The sequence below is a fragment of the Pseudophryne corroboree genome, chromosome 11, assembly GCF_028390025.1.
Source record: "Pseudophryne corroboree isolate aPseCor3 chromosome 11, aPseCor3.hap2, whole genome shotgun sequence".
Lineage (NCBI taxonomy): Eukaryota > Metazoa > Chordata > Amphibia > Anura > Myobatrachidae > Pseudophryne > Pseudophryne corroboree.
The window spans coordinates 125,832,611-125,859,505 of NC_086454.1; the positions used below are offsets into that span (position 1 = coordinate 125,832,611).

The 26,895-nt window shown below is 44.3% G+C and overlaps 1 protein-coding gene across 2 annotated transcripts in view; it reads right to left on the minus strand.

The window, feature by feature from the left end:
- The window catches only part of PHRF1 (PHD and ring finger domains 1), a 302,294-nt gene that overhangs the window by 251,237 nt on the left and 24,162 nt on the right, over positions 1 to 26,895 (minus strand). For both annotated transcript variants that reach the window (XM_063944791.1, XM_063944792.1), the window contains 5 exons: positions 25,237 to 25,320; positions 24,085 to 24,308; positions 23,290 to 23,373; positions 22,877 to 22,998; positions 7,989 to 8,083 (listed from right to left, as the gene is read on the minus strand). In XM_063944791.1, the coding sequence (XP_063800861.1) occupies positions 7,989 to 8,083; positions 22,877 to 22,998; positions 23,290 to 23,373; positions 24,085 to 24,308; positions 25,237 to 25,320 (609 nt within the window). The remainder of the gene's footprint in view (positions 1 to 7,988; positions 8,084 to 22,876; positions 22,999 to 23,289; positions 23,374 to 24,084; positions 24,309 to 25,236; positions 25,321 to 26,895) is intronic.

Below are 26,895 nucleotides of genomic sequence, written 5' to 3' on the forward strand. Positions count from 1 at the left end.
GAATAATTTGTAGGGGAACATTATTGTGTGTGGTGCATAAAATGGTGTCAGGGGCATAACTGTATGTGGTATAATGTGTAATGGGCATTACAGTGTATGGTGTAACGTGTAATGGGCATTACGGTGTGAAATAATGTGGAATAGGCATTACCTCACATAATGCCACTTAGACTCTTGGCGAAGTGGAGTCGGTTATTAAAAATCTCCCTAAAGTTAAGGTTCCCGGGTCCTGATGGATTTTTTTGAAACTATTCAATTGTTTATCGCACCCAATCTCCTCCCATTTAAAGTGACGGGAGACTGGGAAGAGCAATATTCAATGTAATTATTTTTTTCATGCAGGTCACGCCCAGACAGCCCGAGTTTAGCCACGTAAAACGGCTAAACTTGACCACAGTGCTTGGCGCAACATGAAAAGCGCTGTTTGAGCGCTCAAATAGTCGAGAGTTATAATGCAGACGCCGGCAGCTGTTCACACCCGAACGGAGTAACAATTAAATGGCGCCATCTGGTGGCTGGCAATGCGATATGCATATGTCTCTTTCACCACTGCCTTGGCCCCTATCTTGGTTTATCATTTCAATGTAACCACTTCACAAGGCCATATCCCTACTGAACTATTGAAAGCCCAAATAACTACAGGAATAGGCCAATAGAGCTCCTAAATACAGATGCCAACATTTTTACCCAACTTCTATCGAACCAACTTTCTCCCTTCCTCCCTCTGCTTATACTGTACACTTGATCAAGTCAGATTTGTATTGGATCGACAAGCGATAATACCCACATGTTGTTTAATATTATTCAATTGCCATCAAGGTCCTAGGAACAATTTGTGTTGCCTTTTTTTAGATGCAGAGAAAGCCTTAAATAGGCTAAATTCGGACTATATACATCACATGCTGTCTCTTTTTGGTTTCAAGGGGCCATCTTTAACTCCATAATGGCTTTATACCAGCAATCCTCAACACATGTTTTTTTAGCAATTGCTTTCTCTCCAACACATTCACCATTTTTAGTGGCACCAGACAAGTTTGATCAAACTCCCCTTTGATTTGGGGTTCACTACGATATTCCGGCGACCAGCATACCGGCGCCGGGAGCCCGACCGCCGGCTTACCGACAGTGTGGCAAGCGCAAATGAGCCCCTTGCGGGCTCGCCGCGCCACGCTATTTTATTCTCCCTCCAGGGGGGTCTTGGACCCCCACGAGGGAGAATAAGTGTCAGGCTGTCGGGATCCGGCGCCGGTATACTGAGCGCCGGGATCCCGACAGCCGGCATACTGAAGACCACCCTTTGATTTGTGTACTGGCTATGGAACCTTTGGCCCAAATAAAAAAAAAAAAAAAAAAAAAAAACAATAAAATACTCTGGGATCTTGCTATTTAGCATTTTACCCCTCTCCCACCTTTTTTTCTTTTCTGTATCCCTCGCCCATTTATGCTTTCCTGTTATTTCTGTCAAAGAATAATTTTAATAAAAAATAAGAATTTACTTACCGATAATTCTATTTCTCATAGTCCGTAGTGGATGCTGGGAACTCCGTAAGGACCATGGGGAATAGCGGCTCCGCAGGAGACTGGGCACAAATAGAAAGCTTTAGTACTACCTGGTGTGCACTGGCTCCTCCCCCTATGACCCTCCTCCAAGCCTCAGTTAGGATACTGTGCCCGGACGAGCGTACACAATAAGGAAGGATTTTGAATCCCGGGTAAGACTCATACCAGCCACACCAATCACACCGTATAACTTGTGATCTGAACCCAGTTTACAGTATGATAAACAGAGGAGCCTCTAGAAAAGATGGCTCACTACAACAATAACCCGATTTAGTTAACAATAACTATGTACAAGTATTGCAGACAATCCGCACTTGGGATGGGCGCCCAGCATCCACTACGGACTATGAGAAATAGAATTATCGGTAAGTAAATTCTTATTTTCTCTGACGTCCTAGTGGATGCTGGGAACTCCGTAAGGACCATGGGGATTATACCAAAGCTCCCAAACGGGCGGGAGAGTGCGGATGACTCTGCAGCACCGAATGAGAGAACTCCAGGTCCTCCTCAGCCAGGGTATCAAATTTGTAGAATTTAGCAAACGTGTTTGCCCCTGACCAAGTAGCTGCTCGGCAAAGTTGTAAAGCCGAGACCCCTCGGGCGGACGCCCAAGATGAGCCCACTTTCCGTGTGGAATGGGCTTTTACAGATTTTGGCTGTGGGAAGCCTGCCACAGAATGTGCAAGCTGAATTGTACTACAAATCCAACGAGCAATAGTCTGCTTAGAAGCAGGAGCACCCAGCTTGTTGGGTGCATACAGGATAAACAGCGAGTCAGATTTTCTGACTCCAGCCGTCCTGGAAACGTATATTTTCAGGGCCCTGACTACGTCCAGCAACTTGGAGTCCTCCAAGTCCCTAGTAGCCGCAGGTACCACAATAGGCTGATTCAGGTGAAACGCTGAAACCACCTTAGGGAGAAACTGAGGACGAGTCCTCAATTCTGCCCTATCCGTATGAAAAATTAGGTAAGGGCTTTTATAGGATAAAGCCGCCAATTCTGACACGCGCCTGGCTGAAGCCAGGGCCAATAGCATTACCACTTTCCATGTGAGATATTTTAAGTCCACAGTGGTGAGTGGTTCAAACCAATGTGATTTTAGGAACCCCAAAACCACATTGAGATCCCAAGGTGCCACTGGAGGCACAAAAGGAGGCTGTATATGCAGCACCCCTTTGACAAACGTCTGAACTTCAGGAACTGAAGCCAGTTCTTTTTGGAAGAAGATCGACAGGGCCGAAATTTGAACCTTAATGGACCCTAATTTTAGGCCCATAGACAGTCCTGTTTGCAGGACATGCAGGAAACGACCCAGTTGAAATTCCTCTGTAGGGGACTTCCTGGCCTCGCACCACGCAACATATTTACGCCAAATACGGTGATAATGCTGCACGGTTACATCCTTCCTGGCTTTGATCAGGGTAGGGATGACTTCATCCGGAATGCCTTTTTCCTTCAGGATCCGGCGTTCAACCGCCATGCCGTCAAACGCAGCCGCGGTAAGTCTTGGAGTAGACAGGGTCCCTGCTGGAGCAGGTCCCTTCGTAGAGGTAGAGGCCACGGGTCCTCCGTGAGCATCTCTTGAAGTTCCGGGTACCAAGTCCTTCTTGGCCAATCCGGAGCCACGAGTATAGTCCTTACTCCTCTCCTTCTTATGATTCTCAGTACCTTGGGTATGAGAGGCAGAGGAGGGAACACATACACTGACTGGTACACCCACGGTGTTACCAGCGCGTCCACAGCTATTGCCTGAGGGTCCCGTGACCTGGCGCAATACCTGTCTAGTTTTTTGTTGAGGCGTGACGCCATCATGTCCACCTTTGGTTTTTCCCAACGGTTCACAATCATGTGGAAGACTTCTGGGTGAAGTCCCCACTCTCCCGGGTGGAGGTCGTGCCTGCTGAGGAAGTCTGCTTCCCAGTTGTCCACTCCCGGAATGAACACTGCTGACAGTGCTATCACATGATTTTCCGCCCAGCGAAGAATCCTTGCAACTTCTGCCATTGCCCTCCTGCTTCTTGTGCCGCCCTGTCTGTTTACGTGGGCGACTGCCGTGATGTTGTCTGACTGAATCAGCACCGGCTGACCTTGAAGCAGAGGTCGTGCTAGGCTTAGAGCATTGTAGATGGCCCTTAGCTCCAGGATATTTATGTGAAGTGATGTCTCCAGGCTTGACCACAAGCCCTGGAAATTTCTTCCTTGTGTGACTGCTCCCCAGCCTCTCAGGCTGGCATCCGTGGTCACCAGGACCCAGTCCTGAATGCCGAATCTGCGGCCCTCTAGAAGATGAGCACTCTGCAACCACCACAGAAGAGACACCCTTGTCCTTGGGGACAGGGTTATCCGTTGATGCATCTGAAGATGCGATCCGGACCATTTGTCCAGCAGATCCCACTGGAACGTTCTTGCGTGGAATCTGCCGAATGGAATCGCTTCGTAGGAAGCTACTATCTTTCCCAAGACTCTTGTGCATTGATGCACTGAGACTTGCCCTGGTTTCAGGAGGTTTCTGACCAGTTCGGATAACTCCCTGGCTTTCTCCTCCGGAAGGAACACCTTTTTCTGGACTGTGTCCAGAATCATCCCTAGGAACAGAAGACGTGTTGTCGGAATCAGCTGCGATTTTGGGATATTTAGAATCCAGCCGTGCTGCCGTAGCACTACTTGAGATAGGGCTACTCCGACTACTAACTGTTCTCTGGATCTTGCTCTTATCAGGAGATCGTCCAAGTAAGGGATAATTAAAACGCCTTTTCTTCGAAGAAGAATCATCATTTCGGCCATTACCTTGGTAAAGACCCGAGGTGCCGTGGATAATCCAAACGGCAGCGTCTGAAACTGATAGTGACAGTTTTGTACCACAAACCTGAGGTACCCTTGATGAGAAGGGTAAATGGGGACATGGAGGTAGGCATCTTTGATGTCCAGAGACACCATATAGTCCCCCTCTTCCAGGTTCACGATCACTGCCCTGAGTGACTCCATCTTGAATTTGAACCTCTGTATGTAAGTGTTCAAAGACTTCAGATTTAAAATTGGTCTCACCGAGCCGTCCGGCTTCGGTACCACAAACAGCGTGGAATAATACCCCTTCCCTTGTTGCAGGCGCGATACCTTGATTATCACCTGCTGGGAATACAGCTTGTGAACTGCCTCCAATACTGCCTCCCTGTCGGAGGGAGACGTTGGTAAAGCAGACTTCAGGAACCGGCGAGGGGGAGACGTCTCGAACTCCAATTTGTACCCCTGAGATACTACTTGCAGGATCCAGGGGTCCACTTGCGAGTGAGCCCACTGCGCGCTGAAATTCTTGAGACGGGCCCCCACCGTGCCTGAGTCCGCTTGTAAGGCCCCAGCGTCATGCTGAGGACTTGGCAGAAGCGGGGGAGGGCTTTTGTTCCTGGGAAGTGGCTGTCTGTTGCAGTCTTTTTCCCCTTCCTCTGCCCCGGGGCAGAAAAGAGGAACCTTTTGCCCGCTTGCCCTTATGGGGACGAAAGGACTGAGCCGGATAAGACGGCGTCTTTTTATGTTGAGAGGCTACCTGGGGTAAAAATGTGGATTTCCCAGCAGTTGCCGTGGCCACCAGGTCCGATAGACCGACCCCAAATAACTCCTCCCCTTTATAAGGCAATATTTCCATATGCCGTTTAGAGTCCGCATCACCTGACCACTGTCGCGTCCATAATCCTCTTCTGGCAGAAATGGACAGCGCACTCACTCTTGAAGCCAGAGTGGAAATATCCCTCTGTGCATCTCGCATATATAGAAATGCATCTTTTAAATGCTCTATAGTCAACAATATACTGTCCCTATCCAGGGTATCAATATTTTCAGTCAGGGAATCCGACCAAGCCACCCCAGCGCTGCACATCCAGGCTGAGGCGATTGCTGGTCGCAGTATAACACCAGTATGTGTGTATATACTTTTAAGGATATTCTCCAGTTTTCTGTCACCTGGTTCCTTGAGGGCGGCCGTATCAGGAGACGGTAACGCCACTTGTTTTGATAAGCGTGTGAGCGCTTTATCCACTCTAGGGGGTGTTTCCCAACGCGCCCTAACCGCTGGCGGGAAAGGGTATAATGCCAATAACTTTTTAGAAATTATCAGTTTTTTATCGGGGGAAACCCACGCTTTATCACACACCTCATTTAATTCGTCTGATTCAGGAAAAACTACAGGTAGTTTTTTCACACCCCACATAATACCCTTTTTAGTGGTACTTGCAGTATCAGAAATGTTTAACACCTCTCTCATTGCCGTGATCATGTAACGTGTGGCCCTACTGGAAGTCACGTTTGTCTCCTCACCGTCGACACTGGAGTCAGTATCCGTGTCGACGTCAGTATCCACCACCTGAGGTAACGGCCTTTTTAGAGACCCTGATGGTTTTTGAGACGCCTGGACAGGGACTAGCTGATTAGTCGGCTGTCTCATGTCATCAACCGTCTTTTGTAAGGAGCTGACACTGTCACGTAAATCCTTCCATAAAGCCATCCACTCAGGTGTCGACTCCTTAGGGGGTGACATCTCTATTATAGGCAATTGCCCCGCCTCCACATCATTTTCCTCCTCATACATGTCGACACAAACGTACCGACACACAGCACACGCACAGGGAATGCTCTGATAGAGGACAGGACCCCACTAGCCCTTTGGGGAGACAGAGGGAGAGTATGCCAGCACACACCATAGCGCTATATATAGATATAGGGACAACCTTATATAAGTGTTTCTCCCTTATAGCTGCTGTATTGTTAATAACCCGCCAATTAGTGCCCCCCTCTCTTTTTTACCCTGTTTCTGTAGTGCAGGACTGCAGGGGAGAGTCAGGGAGACGTCCTTCCAGCGGAGCTGTGAGGGAAAATGGCGCCTGTGTGCTGAGGAGATAGGCTCCGCCCCCTTCTCGGCAGCCTTTCTCCCGCTTTTTGTGAAAATCTGGCAGGGGTTAAAATTCATCCATATAGCCCAGGAGCTATATGTGATGTATTTTTAGCCAGCCAAGGTGTTTCTATTGCTGCTCAGGGCGCCCCCCCCTAGCGCCCTGCACCCTCAGTGACCGGAGTGTGAAGTGTGCTGAGAAGCAATGGCGCACAGCTGCAGTGCTGTGCGCTACCTTGTGGAAGACAGGATGTCTTCTGCCGCCGATTTGCCGGACTCTTCTTGCTTCTGGCTCTGTAGGGGTGCCGGCGGCGCGGCTCTGGGACCGAGCTCCAAGGCTGGGCCTGTGAGCGGTCCCTCTGGAGCTAATGGTGTCCAGTAGCCAAGAAGCCCAATCCACTCTGCACGCAGGTGAGTTCGCTTCTTCTCCCCTTAGTCCCTCGATGCAGTGAGCCTGTTGCCAGCAGGTCTCACTGAAAATAAAAAACCTAAACTAAAACTTTCACTAAGAAGCTCAGGAGAGCCCCTAGTGTGCACCCTTCTCGTTCGGGCACAAAAATCTAACTGAGGCTTGGAGGAGGGTCATAGGGGGGAGGAGCCAGTGCACACCAGGTAGTACTAAAGCTTTCTATTTGTGCCCAGTCTCCTGCGGAGCCGCTATTCCCCATGGTCCTTACGGAGTTCCCAGCATCCACTAGGACGTCAGAGAAATTATTGTTGTACAAATGAAATAAAATAAAAACAGAATAGAGGAGGAGGGACTGATATTTCATTATTGTGCCTCCATGCTCAAACTCCATAAAAAACAGAATAGTACTCTTTGTTACTCTAACGTTAATACTGCCATGACTAGAACGTTCCAAATCAAATCCATTTGTTCACTGTGGCTTCTTTTCCTACTGGTATGGAGATCAGTCTAAATTTGAGCAGTTGTTTCTCTAGCCAAAGGGCATGGACTACTGAAAGCTGGCCAGTAGTTACAGGAAGCTGCATATAGGAGGCCTATAGCATGCAGCTGGTGACCACTATACAAATAGTACTTTGTCTGGTCTATTAACCAATTACAGTGTTAGATGCAACATTAAATTAAATCTATCAAATACACTATGCAACAAATGGCAGTATGGGGTCCAGACCAGCAGTACAGACTGCGAAGCTGCTTAGCAAGCAGATTGGAGGTCTGCTTTTTGTAATAGCCAATAGAATTGGAGTTATTGGCCCACCAGCATCAGCACCATTTTGTATACTTGCCATAAAAACAATCTATTTAGTAATGCTGTCCTGTTCTTTACGCAAAGTTAATCTCATTATATTTTAATGTTAAGCACAAGTCAAATGGGAGGAACCCTCCCACTACACAGAAAGGTCTGTGAAAGTAAGAGGTGGACTTTGGGTCATACTGGTCAGAAAACCGTAAAAGGACACAAACTTTAAAATATTTTCAAACAGCTTCTCTCACAACAGTTCCCACTACATTTGCCAGAAATTTCAAACACTGCAAAGTGTAAGTGTGTTTAGCGACAGCGTGACTATGCACAGTATAATTACCATCTTCCTGCCGATTAGCAGCAGCACATTCTGGACAGAACCATTCATCCACAGGAATAGCGTTCAGGGCAGGCGTCAGACATTCCATGTGGTATCTAAAGCAAGCATCAAATAAATGAGGACATATGTGCATATAGGGGACAAAGGAATGCCTTATACATTTATAAGTGTGCGCCAAACATCAGGAGAATTTTATTTATTTTTTTAGCACTGTACTCAACAATCCAAAGACGACAAATCCATTTATTTAATCTTGCATCGTCATAAGAAATCACCATTCTGAAACGCAGCGGGCTTTCATATTCATACCACTGCATCCAGACCCCTTATGGTCCTTTCTCGAGACCACCAGCTTAATGGCAGCTACATTCCACATGCATATAACCAAAACGGAAGGGGTCCAAAACGTAGACAAATATTAAATTCACACTTTAGGATGAGAATGTATTCAGTGGTATGAATAGGAAAACCCACTGCTCTTCATAGCTGTTTGGAGTTTTCTTATGGTGATGCAAAATTAAATAAATCTTTGTTTTTTGGGGGATTGGCAAGTACACGGTTATTGAAAACAGGTTGCATGGGGTCAAAGTTACATGCAGGAGCATTACAGGAAGCACCCCTGCCGATGAGATTGGAGTGCATACAGCTTTTAATAAACAAACACAATAAAATAAGAATTTACTTACCGATAATTCTATTTCTCGTAGTCCGTAGTGGATGCTGGGGACTCCGTAAGGACCATGGGGAATAGCGGCTCCGCAGGAGACTGGGCACATCTAAAGAAAGCTTTAGGACTATCTGGTGTGCACTGGCTCCTCCCCCTATGACCCTCCTCCAAGCCTCAGTTAGGATACTGTGCCCGGACGAGCGTACACAATAAGGAAGGATTTTGAATCCCGGGTAAGACTCATACCAGCCACACCAATCACACTGTACAACTTGTGATCTGAACCCAGTTAACAGCATGATAACAGAGGAGCCTCTAGAAAAGATGGCTCACTACAGCAATAACCCGATTTTTTTGGTAACAATAACTATGTACCAGTATTGCAGACAATCCGCACTTGGGATGGGCGCCCAGCATCCACTACGGACTACGAGAAATAGAATTATCGGTAAGTAAATTCTTATTTTCTCTAACGTCCTAAGTGGATGCTGGGGACTCCGTAAGGACCATGGGGATTATACCAAAGCTCCCAAACGGGCGGGAGAGTGCGGATGACTCTGCAGCACCAAATGAGAGAACTCCAGGTCCTCCTCAGCCAGGGTATCAATTTTGTAGAATTTTACAAACGTATTTGCTCCTGACCAAGTAGCTGCTCGGCAAAGTTGTAAAGCCGAGACCCCTCGGGCAGCCGCCCAAGATGAGCCCCCTTCCTTGTGGAGTGGGCATTTACAGATTTTTGGCTGTGGCAGGCCTGCCACAGAATGTGCAAGCTGAATTGTACTACAAATCCAACGAGCAATAGTCTGCTTAGAAGCAGGAGCACCCAGCTTGTTGGGTGCATACAGGATAAACAGCAAGTCAGTTTTCCTGACTCCAGCCGTCCTGGAAACATATATTTTCAGGGCCCTGACAACGTCTAGCAACTTGGAGTCCTCCAAGTCCCTAGTAGCCGCAGGCACCACAATAGGTTGGTTCAGGTAAAACGCTGAAACCACCTTAGGGAGAAACTGAGGACGAGTCCTCAATTCCGCCCTGTCCGAATGGAAAATCAGATAAGGGCCTTTACAGGATAAAGCCGCCAATTCTGACACGCGCCTGGCCCAGGCCAGGGCCAACAGCATGACCACTTTCCATGTGAGATATTTTAACTCCACAGATTTAAGTGGTTCAACCAATGTGGCTTTTGGAGCCCAAAAACTACATTGAGATCCCAAAGTGCCACTGGAGGCACAAAAGGAGGCTGTAAATGCAGTACCCCTTTTACAAACGTCTGAACTTCAGGGACTGAAGATAGTTCTTTTAGGAAGAAAATTGACAGGGCCGAAATTTGAACCTTAATGGACCCCAATTTCAGGCCCATAGACACTCCTGTTTGCAGGAAATGTAGGAATCGACCCAGTTGAATTTCCTCCGTCGGGCCTTACTGGCCTCGCACCACGCAACATATTTTTGCCAAATGCGGTGATAATGTTTTGCGGTTACATCCTTCCTGGCTTTGATCAGGATAGGGATGACTTCATCCGGAATGCCTTTTTTCCTTCAGGATCCGGCGTTCAACCGCCATGCCGTCAAACGCAGCCGCGGTAAGTCTTGGAACAGACAGGGTCCTTGCTGGAGCAGGTCCCTTCTTAGAGGTAGAGGCCACGGATCCTCCGTGAGCATCTCTTGAAGTTCCGGTTACCAAGTCCTTCTTGGCCAATCCGGAGCCACGAATATAGTGCTTACTCCTCTCCATCTTATCAATCTCAGTACCTTGGGTATGAGAGGCAGAGGAGGGAACACATACACTGACTGGTACACCCACGGTGTTACCAGAACGTCTACAGCTATTGCCTGAGGGTCCCTTGACCTGGCGCAATACCTGTCGAGTTTTTAATCATGTGGAAGACTTCTGGATGAAGTCCCCACTCTCCCGGGAGGAGGTTGTGCTGAGGAAGTCTGCTTCCCAGTTGTCCACTCCCGGAATGAATACTGCTGACAGTGCTATCCCATGATTTTCCGCCCAGCGAAGAATCCTTGCAGCTTCTGCCATTGCCCTCCTGCTTCTTGTGCCACCCTGTCTGTTTACGTGGGTGACTGCCGTGATGTTGTCCGACTGGGTCAACACCGGCTGACCTTGAAGCAGAGGTCTTGCTAAGCTTAGAGCATTGTAAATGGCCCTTAGCTTCAGGATATTTATGTGAAGTGATGTCTCCAGGCTTGACCATAAGCCCTGGATATACCTTCCCTGTGTGACTGCTCCCCAGCCTTGCAGGCTGGCATCAGTGGTCACCAGGACCCAGTCCTGAATGCCGAATCTGCGGCCCTCTAGAAGATGAGCACTCTGCAACCACCACAGGAGGGACACCCTTGTCCTTGGTGACAGGGTTATCCGCTGATGCATCTGAAGATGCGACCCGGACCATTTGTCCAGCAGGTCCCACTGGAAAGTTCTTGCGTGGAATCTGCCGAATGGGATTGCTTCGTAGGAAGCCACCATTTTACCCAGAACCCTTGTGCATTGATGCACTGAGACTTGGCTCGGTTTTAGGAGGTTCCTGACTAACTCGGATAACTCCCTGGCTTTCTTCTCCGGGAGAAAAGCCTTTTTCTGGACTGTGTCCAGGATCATCCCTAGGAACAGAAGACAAGTCGTCGGAACCAGCTGCGATTTTGGAATATTGAGAATCCAATCGTGCTGCCGCAACACTACCTGAAATAGTGCTACACCGACCTCCAACTGTTCCCTGGATCTTACCCTTATCAGGGAATCGTCCAAGTAAAGGATAACTAAAATTCCCTCCTCGAAGGAATATCATAATTTCGGCCATTACCTTGGTAAAGACCCGGGGTGCCGTGGACCATCCATACGGCAGCGTCTGAACTGATAGTGACAGTTCTGTACCATAAACCTGAGGTACCCTTGATGAGAAGGGTAAATTTTGATATGAAGGTAAGCATCCTTGATGTCCCGAGACATCATGTAGTCCCCTTCTTCCAGGTTCGCAATCACTGCTCTGAGTGACTCAATCTTGAATTTGAACCTCTGTATGTAAGTGTTCAAAGATTTTAGATTTAGAATCGGACTCACCGAGCCGTCCGGCTTCGGTACCACAACGGTGTGGAATAATACCCCGTTCCCTGTTGCAGGAGGGGTACCTTGTTATCACCTGCTGGGAATACAGCTTGTGAATGGCTTCCAAAACAGTCTCCCTGTCAGAAGGAGACATCGGTAAAGCCGACTTTAGGAAACGGCGAGGGGGAGACGTCTCGAATTCTAATTTGTACCCGAGATATCACCTGAAGGATCCAGGGGTCTACTTGCGAGTGAGCCCACTGCGCGCTGAAATTCATTGAGACGGGCCCCCCACCGTGCCTGATTCTGCTTGTAAAGCCCCAGCGTCATACTGAGGGCTTGGCAGAGGCGGGAGAGGGTTTCTGTTCCTGGGAACTGGCTGATATCTGCAGCCTTTTTCCTCTCCCTCTGTCACGGGGCAGAAATGAGGAATCTTTTGCCCGCTTGTCCACGAAAAGACTGCGCCTGATAATACGGCGTCTTCTCATGTTGAGAGGCGACCTGGGGTACAAACGTGGATTTCCCAGCTGTTGCCGTGGCCACCAGGTCTGAAAGACCGACCCCAAATAACTCCTCCCTTTAATAAGGCAATACTTCCAAATGCCGTTTGGAATACGCATCACCTGACCACTGACGTGTCCATAACCCTCTACTGGTAGAAATGGACAACGCACTTAGACTTGATGCCAGTCGGCAAATATTCCGCTGTGCAGCACGCATATATAGAAATGCATCTTTTAAATGCTCTATAGGCAAAAATATACTGTCCCTATCTAGGGTATCAATATTTTCAGTCAGGGAATCCGACCACGCCAACCCAGCACTGCACATCCAGGCTGAGGCGATTGCTGGTCGCAGTATAACACCAATATGTGTGTAAATACATTTTAGGATACCCTTCTGCTTTCTATCAGCAGGATCCTTAAGGGCGGCCATCTCAGGAGAGGGTAGAGCCCTTACAAGCGTGTGAGCGCTTTATCCACCCTAGGGGGTGTTTCCCAACGCACCCTAACCTCTGGCGGGAAAGGATATAATGCCAATAACATTTTAGAAATTATCAGTTGTTATCGGGGGAAAACCACGCATCATCACACACCTCATTTAATTTCTCAGATTCAGGAAAACTACAGGTAGTTTTTCCTCACCGAACATAATACCCCTTTTTGGTGGTACTCGTATTATCAGAAATGTGTAAAAACATTTTTCATTGCCTCAATCATGTAACGTGTGGCCCTACTGGAAGTCACATTTGTCTCTTCACCGTCGACACTGGAGTCAGTATCCGTGTCGGCGTCTATATCTGCCATCTGAGGTAACGGGCGCTTTAGAGCCCCTGACGGCCTATGAGACGTCTGGACAGGCACAAGCTGAGTAGCCGGCTGTCTCATGTCAACCACTGTCTTTTATACAGAGCTGACACTGTCATGTAATTCCTTCCAACAGTTCATCCACTCAGGTGTCGACCCCCTAGGGGGTGACATCACTATTACAGGCAATCTGCTCCGTCTCCACATAATTTTTCTCCTCATACATGTCGACACAAACGTACCGACATACAGCACACACACAGGGAATGCTCTGATAGAGGACAGGACCCCACTAGCCCTTTGGGGAGACAGAGGGAGAGTTTGCCAGCACACACCAGAGCGCTATATATATATACACAGGGATAACCTTATATAAGTGTTTTTTCCCCTTATAGCTGCTGTATATTTAATACTGCGCGTAATTAGTGCCCCCCCTCTCTTTTATAACCCTTTCTGTAGTGTAGTGACTGCAGGGGAGAGACAGGGAGCTTCCCTCCAACGGAGCTGTGAGGGAAAATGGCGCCAGTGTGCTGAGGAGATAGGCTCCGCCCCCTTATCTCCCATTTTTCTATGTATTTTGGCAGGGGTTAAATGCATCCATATAGCCCAGGAGCTATATGTGATGCATTTTTTTGCCATCCAAGGTGTTTATTATTGCGTCTCAGGGCGCTTCTCCCCAGCGCCCTGCACCCTCAGTGACCGGAGTGTGAAGTGTGCTGAGAGCAATGGCGCACAGCTGCAGTGCTGTGCGCTACCTTGTTGAAGACAGGACGTCTTCTGCCGCCGATTTTCCGGACCTCTTCTGCCTTCTGGCTCTGTAAGGGGGCCGGCGGCGCGGCTCTGGGACCCATCCAGGCTGGGCCTGTGATCGTCCCTCTGGAGCTAATGTCCAGTAGCCTAAGAAGCCCAATCCACTCTGCACGCAGGTGAGTTCGCTTCTTCTCCCCTTAGTCCCTCGATGCAGTGAGCCTGTTGCCAGCAGGTCTCACTGAAAATAAAAAACCTAAAAAAACTTTCACTAAGAAGCTCAGGAGAGCCCCTAGTGTGCACCCTTCTCGTTCGGGCACAGAGATCTAACTGAGGCTTGGAGGAGGGTCATAGGGGGAGGAGCCAGTGCACACCAGATAGTCCTAAAGCTTTCTTTAGATGTGCCCAGTCTCCTGCGGAGCCGCTATTCCCCATGGTCCTTACGGAGTCCCCAGCATCCACTTAGGACGTTAGAGAAATATATATATATTAGGGTGCATCAAACGCCCCATGAATTTTTAAAAGAAAAATTATTTGTCCCCATGGTACATTTTTTTGAATTAAGGATATAGTGCATACCAATTTTGAAGAATCTGAGATGATATTTATGTGGCCCACCATGCCCCTGAAGATTAAAGATTTCTATAAATTTCTATTTTTCTATTTATTTTATTTCTATTTTTTTCTATAAATTTCTATTTATTTTATCTGAAAAAGAAATAATGATTTGATTAATGATTTGGATGGGAACAGCCACAATAGGCCCATGAGGCTTCATGCTGTTCCCTTTCTTTGTTATATTCTTATGTTCTTACAATACAATACAGTACAGTACAATACAGACAATTTTTGGGTGTGGAGGTGGACCACCTAAGTCAAATCGTACATCAAAAAAAATTTGCACAGTCGTGCCTATGCTAAAAAGGTACATTTTAAGAATAGGGATAGCAAGCATTCTGAATGTCGGGGCGTTTGATGCAAAATATATATATATATATATATATATATATATATTAGTGGGAGTATGGCGCCACAAGTATAAGTGTGTAGGCGGACTATACGGTTTAAAAATAACCAGGGGTGTAGACACTCCTTTAAGGGTAAAAGGCGTCAGCTGACCCCAAATAAAAGGCAGTGATAAGCTGCCTGTTAGTTAAAAGTGTAAAAAGGGAGGGTAGGGGTACTAGCGACTAACAATATCTACACCTAAAGGATATAGATATATATATATATATATATATATATATATATATATATATATATATATATATATATATATATGAAGAATGATGCAATACGTATTTCTAAAAAAAGGGGGAGTATTTATTATAAAACAGACAATTTAATAACAATATTTGATAAAAAATGGGATGGAATAAAAGGGTGGGTTTAATCAATTAAAACATAAATTCAGGCTGACTAGCACATAAAAACACATCTGGAACAATAAAAAATTAATAAAATAAAAGAGTGTATTTAAGATAAGAGAGGTGCTTATCTTAAAAATGGAAGGTCACTTGAGGTGCACCCAATGCGTTTCGTCCGTCTGACTTCATCAAGGGGTAAAGGACTACTGAACAGTGATTCTATTTATAGCCAAGGTAATTAGAAATGTAGTTATGACATCACTTCCTGTTTAGGGCTACTTGGTATTACAATTGAATACAGCATTATAAAATTCAAAAAAGACAATTCTCAGGGATAGATATTAAATAGATGATTTCCACAAGATTAATCCAGTGCAAAAACGAGTTTTAGAACTTGCATTAGAGTTAAATTAAGTCCGGGGGGCGCTTTTCGCGTCACTTCCGCCCCGCGTCTGTGCACTGCGCATGCGCACGGTGCCCCGCTTCCGGAATTCGCGTTCATGTACAGGCGCAATGCTGCCCTACTTCCGGCTTGTTCCTTCTGTTAGGGATGCCACACTTCCTGTTTCGGCGGGGCGCGGCCTGTAGTTTCTATTGATTGGGTGGGTTACATTGTCAGTCATCCCGGCGGCCATCTTTTTGAAGCCATAAAATGCTGGACGCATTCCTATAGTGGCATGTTCAGCTTGCACAGAAATGCATATAAAAAAAACAGATAAAACGAGGATTAATACCTTAAAAGTGTTAAGTTAATTTTATGGTTGGAGCATGGGGAATGTTAAAAGAAAAACAGTTCATATTGCTAGAAACATGACATTTAAAAAAACTATATTTAAAAAAACGATATTTAAAAGTGTCGGGAGCTATAAAGCTGACTATCATATTAAATACTTATTATTCAAAGGAGCACTTATTCTATGTATATAAACTATTTACGTATCTTTTAAAAGTATATGAAGTAGCAACATATAGTGAATGGTGTTAGTTAGCATAAAAGAGGCCATAAAAAATCTTTGGAGTAGTTAGTGATAGCTTATGGTGTCTCTTTAAATATAAATGAGGAACATGTACTAATATTGTCCATGTGCACATATTTTATTCTATTTTAATATCAGTGAGGGGTATGTATAAAATATACCGTGTGTACATGCAGTGCATGAAAGGTGAAGGGTGTGTGTGTATGAGTGAAGGATTAGAGTTAATATAGTGACGTATGGGACATATTAGGCAGGGGAAGGAGTGCAATTTAGCAATATTCTACAGTACTATGAATTATCTATATAGTGTAGATAATTGGATCTTTAATTAAGAAAAGTCGACCGGTGGCCAATTAGCCTGTCCTTGTATTAATGTTGTACATCGCAGGTATGTCGTGAGTCTGCCGTATCCCACATTGTACAGTACCCAATCTTCCCAAGTGGTGCCCCGCTTGGTACTGGTTGGGCCCTACACTGCTTAGCTTCCAAGATCGGGCGAGATTGAGCGTCCGCCAGTGTGGTGCGACTGTATCTTGTGGACAAATGACTTGGTCACACAGCCATCCGAGTTTATTAAAATAACAGGCAAATTGACATACTACATTGTGCTAAGGTTATAGTTAAACAAATACATAAAGTGTCAGGTGCATAGTGGTCTAATATAGAGAACTCCAATAGGTAAAAAGAGAGATAAACGAGATGTAACTTCTTATCACAGGAACGGTGCGATCTCGTATCCTTCATTGAAGCCCATGGGATGTGCAGTTTTCAGTTGAAAGATCCAGTACATCTCTCTCTGGGACAACTTCTTCGCTAGATCTCCTCCTCTGTCGCAGCTTGTGACGTGTTCAATCGCCTTAAAGGACAGTTCTTCCGGGTTGGACTTGTGTTCGTGTTTAAAATGTCTATATAGTAGATGTGTCTCTAGTTTGTTTTTGATACTGCGTATATGTTCTTGGATCCTGATTTTCAAAGTCCTCTTTGTTTTCCCCACATACTTTTTGTGGCAAGTGCACTCCAAGAGGTAAATAACTGACGTACTATTACAGTTCATGAATTCCTTGATTTCGAATTCTCGAGTACCATCAGTGTTGGTGAATGTTCTCCTGTTAGGATTGAGGAATCTGCAAACATTACAATGTCCACATTTATATGCTCCAACACATTTCGGAAGAGATCATTGATTGTCCTCAGGAGGTAGTTCTCGTAGCATACTGGGTGCGAGAATGTCCTTTAGATTTCTTGATTTACGAAAGATCAGCTCCGGTTGTGCAGGGAGGATCTCTTTAAGGATAGGGTCCATCAGGAGTATGCCCCAGTGTGCTTTTAATGAGGTTCTGATGGAATGTTCATGGCTGCTGTAAGTCGTTATGAAGGAGACGGCTCCTTTCTCTGTTTTTTTCTCTAAGTTAATAGATGTTCTCTCTCAAGATTTCTTGTTCTCTCAATGGCTCCGTCTAGTATAGCTTTGGGGTACCTTTTTTCCCTCAAACCTTTTTCTGTAAATTTCGAGTTGTTCTTCACAATCTTCGGTCTTGTTGCAGTTTCTCCTGATTCTATGAAATTGGGAGTAGGGGATGTTGTTTTTCCACTTTTTAGAGTGACTGCTCTTGTAGTGAAGATAGCTGTTCTTGTCGACATTTTTTATGTAGTTTTTTGTGGTGACTGCCCCTTCCTCTCCAATTAGAATCAGGTCCAGGAACTCAATTGAACTTTTATCCATGTTGCAAGTAAAAGACAGGTTAAAATCATTGAGTTGTAAAAGTTTAAAAAAGTCCATAAATGAATCAGTACTGCCATCCTAGATGATCAAAATGTCATCTATATCTCTTTTGTACATAATGACATTTTTCAAAATGTTGCGTGTTGTACATATACTTCTCCTCCCATTGGCCCATAAACAAGTTAGCAAAGCTCGGTGCAAAAATAGTGCCCATAGCGGTGCCACACTGTTGCAAATAAAATTTGTCTAAAAATTTAAAATAGTTCCGGCTTAAAATAAAATCCATCAATTCACAAATAAAAGTCCTATGTGCTTCTGTAAGGGATGGGTCTTTGTTGAGGTACACTCTGCTCGCTTCAATCCCTTTCTTATGTTCAATACAGGTATATAATGACTGGACATCAATGGTTATCCATAGATACGAGTCTTTCCATTTAATGTTCTTCATCTCATTTAATACCATAGTGGTGTCCTGCAGGAACGATGGTAACTCTCTGACATACGGGTTCAGGAAAGTGTCCACGTATTTAGACAGATTAGACGTAAGGGAGTCTATGCCTGCAACAATAGGTCTTCCTGGTGGGTTGGATAGGCACTTGTGGATTTTGGGTAAAAAATAGAATATGGGGGTCGTGGGGTTGGATTGCATTAAAAAATGAAAATTCATCCTTTGTAATGACGTCACTTCTCAGACCTTGTAAAAGTAAGGATCTGAGTTCATCTATAAATGCGTTTTTTGGATCATCTGGCAACAAGACATAGGAGCTGGTGTCTCCTAAGAGTCTCTGTGCCTCTTGGACATATTTGTCCCTGTCCAGGATAACCAACCCCCCCCCCCCCCCCCCCCCCCTTTGTCAGCCGGTTTTATTACAAGTTGCTTGTTCTTTTGGAGATTTTTCAGTGCTTCGATTTCTTTGTTGTGGAGATTCTTATTCACCACCGGTGTGGGTTCTGTGTCGCATAGATCTTTTTTCACTAAATCGTAAAAAAATACTTATGTTGCTCCCTTTAGATTCCACTGGGTAGTATTTACTTTTCGGTTTAAGTCCAGATTTTGAACTTGCTTCATAGTTTGATATGATGGCGTTCTCTTTTCTCAGGAAGTGTCTTTTTAATGTAAGTTTCCTCACAAATTTGTTGAGGTCAATGAAGGTATCAAACTTGTTTAAACCCTCTGAAGGTGCAAATGATAATCCTTTGCTAAGTAGTGAGTGTTCTGAGTCGGTATGTATATGTGTGGATAGGTTAAAGATTCCTTTATCTCCTGTGTTGTGGCTTACAGATTTCTCTTTTTGAACTCTTTTCCTCCTACCGCCCCGTTTTCCTCTACTTCTGCAAACCTTCTTTTGAGTGGAGAGGCATGTTTGACGTCCTCGTAGATTGTGCTCCTGGGGGGATCTTTTGTTCTTGCTCCTTGTCGTGAGGATAAAAAAATCTTGTTTACTATTGGTTCTGAATCGGTTGAACGTGTTGAATCTGTTAGATGTTCTGATGGATGGTGTAGCTGGCGAATCAACCCTCCGTGCTGGTCTCGTTTTGAGCGGTATAGTCTTCCACTGGTATTTCTGATCAGTCTTTTGAGATCTGTCATAAGTCTTAAATCTGCTCCAATTTTTCACATTACCTTGTTCGTAGTCCCTTTTATCTCTGAGAAATTTCTTCTCCTTGCCTCATATGACCTCCTCTTCGATGTGTTCCAGCTTTTTGTTAAGGACATTCTCATTCACCCTGTAATCTTCTTTACTTTTGTGGGGTTCCAGTTCGGCTTCTTTCTCCTTTATTTCTTTTTCTAAAGCCGCTGCATTTCTCCTCCTTTCACTTATTAGAAGTTTCATCAGGTTAATTGAGCATGTATGTAGGATGGAATCCCATTTTTCAATGAATTCAGGGTCTGTGTTACCAAGGGTGGGTTGTTTTAGAATTCTCAGTCCTCTCGGTACTCTATTTACTTCAATGTAATGTTCCAGCCCTTTAATATCCCACCATGTTTTAATTTCTTTAGATAATAAGCGTTCCATTCCCCAGAATAAATCGTCCAGATCATCAGGTGGGGGTGTGGTGTTACTCTGAGCTTATTCATTGAATATCCTTTGGCACCATTCGTTACGTTTGGTGGTGCGTTCATTAAATCTGAACATCTTAATGGTTTAATCACAAAACTCAGGCTGTTTAACTATAACCTTAGCACAATGTAGTATGTCAATTTGCCTGTTATTTTAATAAACTCAGATGGCTGTGTGACCAAGTCATTTGCCCACAAGATACAGTCACACCACACTGGCGGACGCCCAATCTCGCCCGATCTTGGAAGCTAAGCAGTGTAGGGCCCAACCAGTACCAAGCGGGGCACCACTTGGGAAGATTGGGTACTGTACAATGTGGGATACGGCAGACTCACGACATACCTGCGATGCACAACATTAATACAAGGACAGGCTAATTGGCCACCGGTCGACTTTTCTTAATTAAAGATCCAATTATCTACACTATATAGATAATTCATAGTACTATAGAATATTGCTAAATTGCACTCCTTCCCCTGCGTAATATGTCCCATACGTCACTATATTAACCCTAATCCTTCACTCACACACACACCCTTCACCTTTCATGCACTGCATGTACACACGGTATATTTTATACATACCCCTCACTGATATTAAAATAGAATAAAATATGTGCACATGGACAATATGAGTACATGTTCCTCATTTATATTTAAAGAGACACCATAAGCTGTCACTAACTACTCCAAAGATTTTTTTATGGCCTCTTTTATGCTAACACCATTCACTATATGTTGCTACTTCATATACTTTTAAAAGATACGTAAATAGTTTATATACATAGAATAAGTGCTCCTTTGAATAATAAGTATTTAATATGATAGTCAGCTTTATAGCTCCCGACACTTTTAAATATCGTTTTTTTAAATATCGTTTTTTTAAATGTCATGTTTCTAGCAATATGAACTGTTTTTCTTTTAACATTCCCCATGCTCCAACCATAAAATTAACAACACTTTTAAGGTATTAATCCTCGTTTTATCTGTTTTTTATATGCATTTCTGTGCAAGCTGAACATGCCACTATAGGAATGCGTCCAGCATTTTATGGCTTCAAAAAGATGGCCGCCGGGATGACTGACAATGTAACCCACCCAATCAATAGAAACTACAGACCGCGCCCCGCCGAAACAGGAAGTGTGGCATCCCTAACAGAAAGAATAAGCCGGAAGTGGGGCAGCATTGCGCCTGTACATGAACGCGAATTCCGGAAGCGGGGCACCGTGCGCATGCGCAGTGCACAGACGCGGGGCGGAAGTGACGCGAAAAGCGCCCCCCGGACTTAATTTCACTCTAATGCAAGTTCTAAAACTCGTTTTTGCACTGGATTAATCTTGTGGAAATCATCTATTTAATATCTACCCCTGAGAATTGTCTTTTTTGAATTTTATAATGCTGTATTCAATTGTAATACCAAGTAGCCCTAAACAGGAAGTGATGTCATAACTTCCATTTTTAAGATAAGCACCTCTCTTATCTCAAATACACTTTTATTTTATTAATTTTTTATTGTTCCAGATGTGTTTTTATGTGCTAGTCAGCCTGAATTTATGTTTTAATTGATTAAACCCACTCTTTTATTCCATCCCATTTTTTATCAAATATTGTTATTAAATTGTCTGTTTTATAATAAATACTCCCCCTTTTTTTAGAAATACGTATTGCATCATTCTTCATATATATATCCTTTAGGTGTAGATATTGTTAGTCGCTAGTACCCCTACCCCTCCCTTTTTACACACACTAATATATATATATATATATATATATATATATATATATATATATATATATATATATATATATATATATATATACATATATATATATATATATACACACATACATACATATATATATACATACATACATACATATATATACATACATACATACATACATACATACACACATTTAAGGGTTCCTGGGGTTATAAATTGAGAGTGAGGATGGGAACCATCCAATAGGTCCATTTCAGGTCTTTATGACCTCTTGCCTAATGGTATGTACACACGGTGAGATTTTTCTTACAATTTTGACTATATAGTCAAAATCGTAAGAAAAGTTAGTGCAGATCGCAAGGTGAAAGTCACCCTGCGATCCCGATGCGCGGTCGGCATCGCAAGCCTAGATAGACTGTTCAGGCAAGTCAATTTGGACTATCTCGTAGACAAGATAGACAAAAGTGACACTTAGCCAAAATCGCACATAAGTCAGTATCACAAGCACAGACATTGGGGGGGTATTCAATTGTTTGAAAAGTCAGTTGGGTGTCTTTTTTCCTATCTAATAGGAAAAAACAGATACCCAACCGACTTTTCAAACAATTGAATATCCCCCAGTATGTGCTCGCGATACCGACGTAGCCCCTATCGCATAGTGAAAATCGGGAGCCCGAATCACCATGTGACTACATTAAATAGGTTTCACGCTGGATATCCAGTCACCCACTGGCTGAGGCTAGGAACTGCAGAGTCTCTGAGAGAAAACATGCTACTCAGTGTATGCGAGCTACAGTATACTCGCTGAAACTTCCAACATTTTTGTAGTTGACAGTAAGGAAAGATTTAGGTTTAGTTAGTGTTTTCTGTTCTCCGTATAATAAAACGTGCTGGGATCAGTTGTACCAGAAACCTTGGACTTGTGAGATCTCTCAGCTGCTGTTCACTCCTCCCAGAGATGGTAACTGTCTCCCTAATCCTGTACTATATTAGAGATCTATTTTTACAGTGCTGTGGAATTCTGTGGCGCTTTACAAGTGAGCAATGAGGATTATGTAAACATGACACGGAGCCTTTGTTTGAATAAACTCTCTGTACAGGTAGCAGTATTTGTTTGCTGATCGGAGAAGAAATGGAAGAGATCCAACTGACCCGGCACTGTGAATGGAGTTCATTTCTGCCCAAAACAAATGTAACAATACATAGAGCAATAAAGACAAGCAAATCCAATGTAAAAGCCAAGTGATATAGGCACTTACCCAGCATCGCAGCCATCACAGAGTAGCAGACGGTCCTCGCGGTCACTGCGCCCACAGACCTCACAGTTTGTAGTATCGTCCTCTATCACCACAGTCTCCACTGCTTTGTTTTGCACAGGAACCTATGACGAGCACAGAAAATCAGAGACCTGCATTTTACATTACTGGAGTAGAATACACATAACATACACAATATAGCGGATACCCACTTATCGAGGTCGACATTTATTTACATTTTACAATAATGCTATAGCCAACAACTGAGGATCATAATACAGCTGTATGAATTACCCATAAAACAATGTCTACATGATCATGACCATTTATAGTAAGAGGAGTAAGAGGGGTGGGGTACACCTACAACAGTCAGGACATATAGAAACCACCTTTCCCAGACGGATAACCACACTCACCTGTTTTATGATCTCGCCACCATAGTGTGCACGGATGTGAATGCAGGAGAAGGTGATTCTGTCCACTGGGCATGAATTGGCATTCTAAGAATAAATAAATGGAAGAAAAGTTTGAGAGAGATTTTCCTGGTCTTCCCATCCATACTCTTATTGACCAACACACATGATCAGCCGCCTTTACAGAAAATGGCCGGTAACAGATCATAATATTTTGCACTTAACTAAACAGCAAACAGAAACTCAAACTCGTCCAATGACATTATCAAATTAAGGTGTTGACTAATTTAGCCAAAGGGGGCGAGTTGAATGGAAACACCACAACGGAACCTAATCTCACCCACCTGGTGGCCTCGTCTTGCAGATTTTTGTACTAAGCACTATGTGTCCGTAAATAGAAAGGAGAGAGTCCAGGTCTGCCAGAAGTGTGACATATAGCCGCATTTTCATGCACGGACTCGTGGGGCGAATCTAAGGGAAATGACCCCTAACAATTGGACATGGTACATTTATTTTATACTTCTTAGAGTAACTTGTTTAAACATATCTGGGATAGATCCGTGTTCTGTATACAGAGGGGATGTTGCTATTTTAAGGTAGTAATCCCAGCTGTATGAAATTAAAAACATTTGCCTGTCTTGAATAGGTAATAAGGACCATACTAACTATATTTTACTTTATGCAGAACACAATTCAACTAAACCATGAGGCTTAACATTTTGCCAAACTTATTTCTGGTATTACGTAATAATACTGTTTATCTAGAGCAGGGGAGAGGGTTTACACAACTACACTAACCTTTGACCATTCGACAATGCAGTCCAGGCAGAAGTAATGATTGCAGTTTTCTGGGGTTCCGACAACCTGGTCTCTGAAACCATTCAGACAGATGGGACAGTTTTCTCTCTCCTCATCTGAGCTTTGAGCCTCATTCAGATCAGCTGAGGACTGAGTGGGATATGTGCTTCCCAAAGGTAGGTCTTCCTCATCTTCATCATCATCCTCCTCCTCTTCTTCCGAATCTAACAGATTAAATAAAGCAAGCGTATAAAGACCCATACCAAACACCCTCTGGGGAGGAAACGGAATGAAAAACGGAATAGATATATAACACGCACTACATATAATCCAGTCATGAGCAAAGTTAAGTTATACCCCTTTCACACTGACAATAGCTAAGTCACACCCGGGATTGTGTACACGGGAGCTTCCCAGGTGCGACCCGGCTTGACACCCCTTCAGGCTTGCGGCCCGACCCGGCATATTGCCGGTTTGGTGACGTCACCGCTGACTACCGGAGGCTGTGCTTGGAGATAATCATCTCCAAGCACCGCCTCCTCCTATGCAGAGAACGGGTGCCGAGTCGCCTTGACCCAGCATACCCATTCACACTGCACCCCAGGACGATACCGGATTCAACCCTGGTCGAGACCTGGGATGAAATGCCGGGACGCTCGTCCCGGGATATTCTTACAGGACCCTTTCACACTGAGCAAATTCCCGGGTTGAAGCGCATTCATGTGCAATAACCCGGGAAATATTTGTCAGTGTGAAAGGGGTATTATTGCAGGCATCACAGAGATCACCAGTTCAAAAAATTAATTTTTCAAAGAAACCCAATTTATCCATATTAAAAGAACTAGTGTCTGCACCATAGGTTCCTGCTCATACCCCGGGGAAGTGCACTGAACTGCTTAAACGCAGTAACGGACTGACTAAATACTCATCCAAGCCGATTCTGTCATGGTCATGTGGTAGAAGGCAAAATTAATGTGAAAATCTTCACATAATGGAGAACAAAGGCTAGACAATATCTGTGCTTAAAACAGTACAAAAGTGGTCTGCCACTAAGGCGTCCTAACGGCAATTCGAAGGGGATTTGCTGCAAGTCTACAACATTTCAGATAAAAACTGTGGCTTCATTGCAGATCTGTTCATTTTGACACTCACCAGATCCATCTTCCTCCTCACCATCTTCTTCGTCCAAATCCTCCTCCTCTTCATCCCCTGATTCATCTGATTCCCCAACATTCTCTACCAGATAAACATAAAGAGAACACACAGTATAACACATACTACAGTATATTTATAGTCTTTCAAATTAACATTTTTCTTTTTTGTACTGCAAAATTGTTAACACAAGTGTAGGTCTCCTTTAGCAAGAACAACTTTGCACAGTCCAACTCCTTTCAATGACTGGATGTAAACTTCTGCACCTCAGGAACTGTGCTTAAAATCTAGGCCCACCACAGCAAATTTAATGCACAACGTGCCATTGAACAGGGTTCTGATCTGCTCCTGATATCCACAGGATTTCGTACTTTGTAATTAAAAAGACATATGGGGTTCTTCTGTAGGACATGAACACTATTTTATAAAGTAAACGAATAATGTTCATGAAATGAATCATAGCTTAAAACCCAAACTGATCAAAATCCTTTTAACAAAAACGTTTCTTATGAACAATAGTATATGAAAGGGGAGCAGGCAATACAGACTAAGGGCCTAATTCCTGTTTGTACGCACTTGCATACGCAACTGCAGATATTTAAGATACAGAATTGCTAATCGTTTCTGCTGCCCAGAAAAGACAGACGCCCATCAAAGCCATCGCAAACTCATTCGCATCTCCGTACACAGACTGGGTGTGGTTCGTTTTATCGACAGTATCTAGGTCGACAATGTTTAGGTCGACAGTCACTAGGTCGACATGGATGGAAGGTCGACAGGTCTAAAGGTCGACATGAGGATTTTTTTTTTGGGGGGTGTCGTTTTCTTCGTAAAGTGACCGGGATCCCAAATTAGTGCACCGCGTCCGCTCGCCATGCTTCGGGCATGGTGCCTTCGCTCCGCTACCGCTTCACTCGGCACACTTTACCGTTCCAATCATAGTCCACGTGGATCGTTAAGTATGAAAAAATCCCCCAATAAATAAAAATGTGAAAAACTCATGTCGACCTTTAGACCTGTCGACCTAGCACGTCGACCTATAAACCCTGTCGACCTTCCATCCATGTCGACCTAGTGACTGTCGACCTATAGTGGTTGACCTAAACATTGTCGACCTAGACACTGTCGATCTTCAGACCGGATCCCACACAGACTATACGTAATAATGAGGAACATTGACTGCTAGGGTAGTTCTATAGCTACGCAGACTTGGAGCTAGGTTTTTGTACATTCATTATTGCAGCTGACAGCATATACACGTCCAAAAAATGGCCATAACATGCCTGTGTTTTTGCAGCCACCCCATTACTTCCCTCAAATGGTCCCATCCAATCATTCACTCTGCAATAAAAACTTAGTGAGTGCGATGGCAATGGCACCTTGGCGCTTGTGAATGGGGCACGTACAGAGTCTACCGATAATTGCACCATTGCGTAAACGGCCATTGCGTACAAACATGAATTAGGCCCTAAATATGACCCGAAAGTAGAAGAAACAGACTAACATACCTAACCACCTTTTGAGATGCCCTGCTCAGGAAAAATGTGTGCACCTCCCGAAATTAGGGGGTGTGGCTTAGCATTAAGAGGGCATGACCTCGAGAGCAATGCAAAGATCCACATCCTCGTTTCTGTCATGCTGAGGGCTTGTCCAGCATTT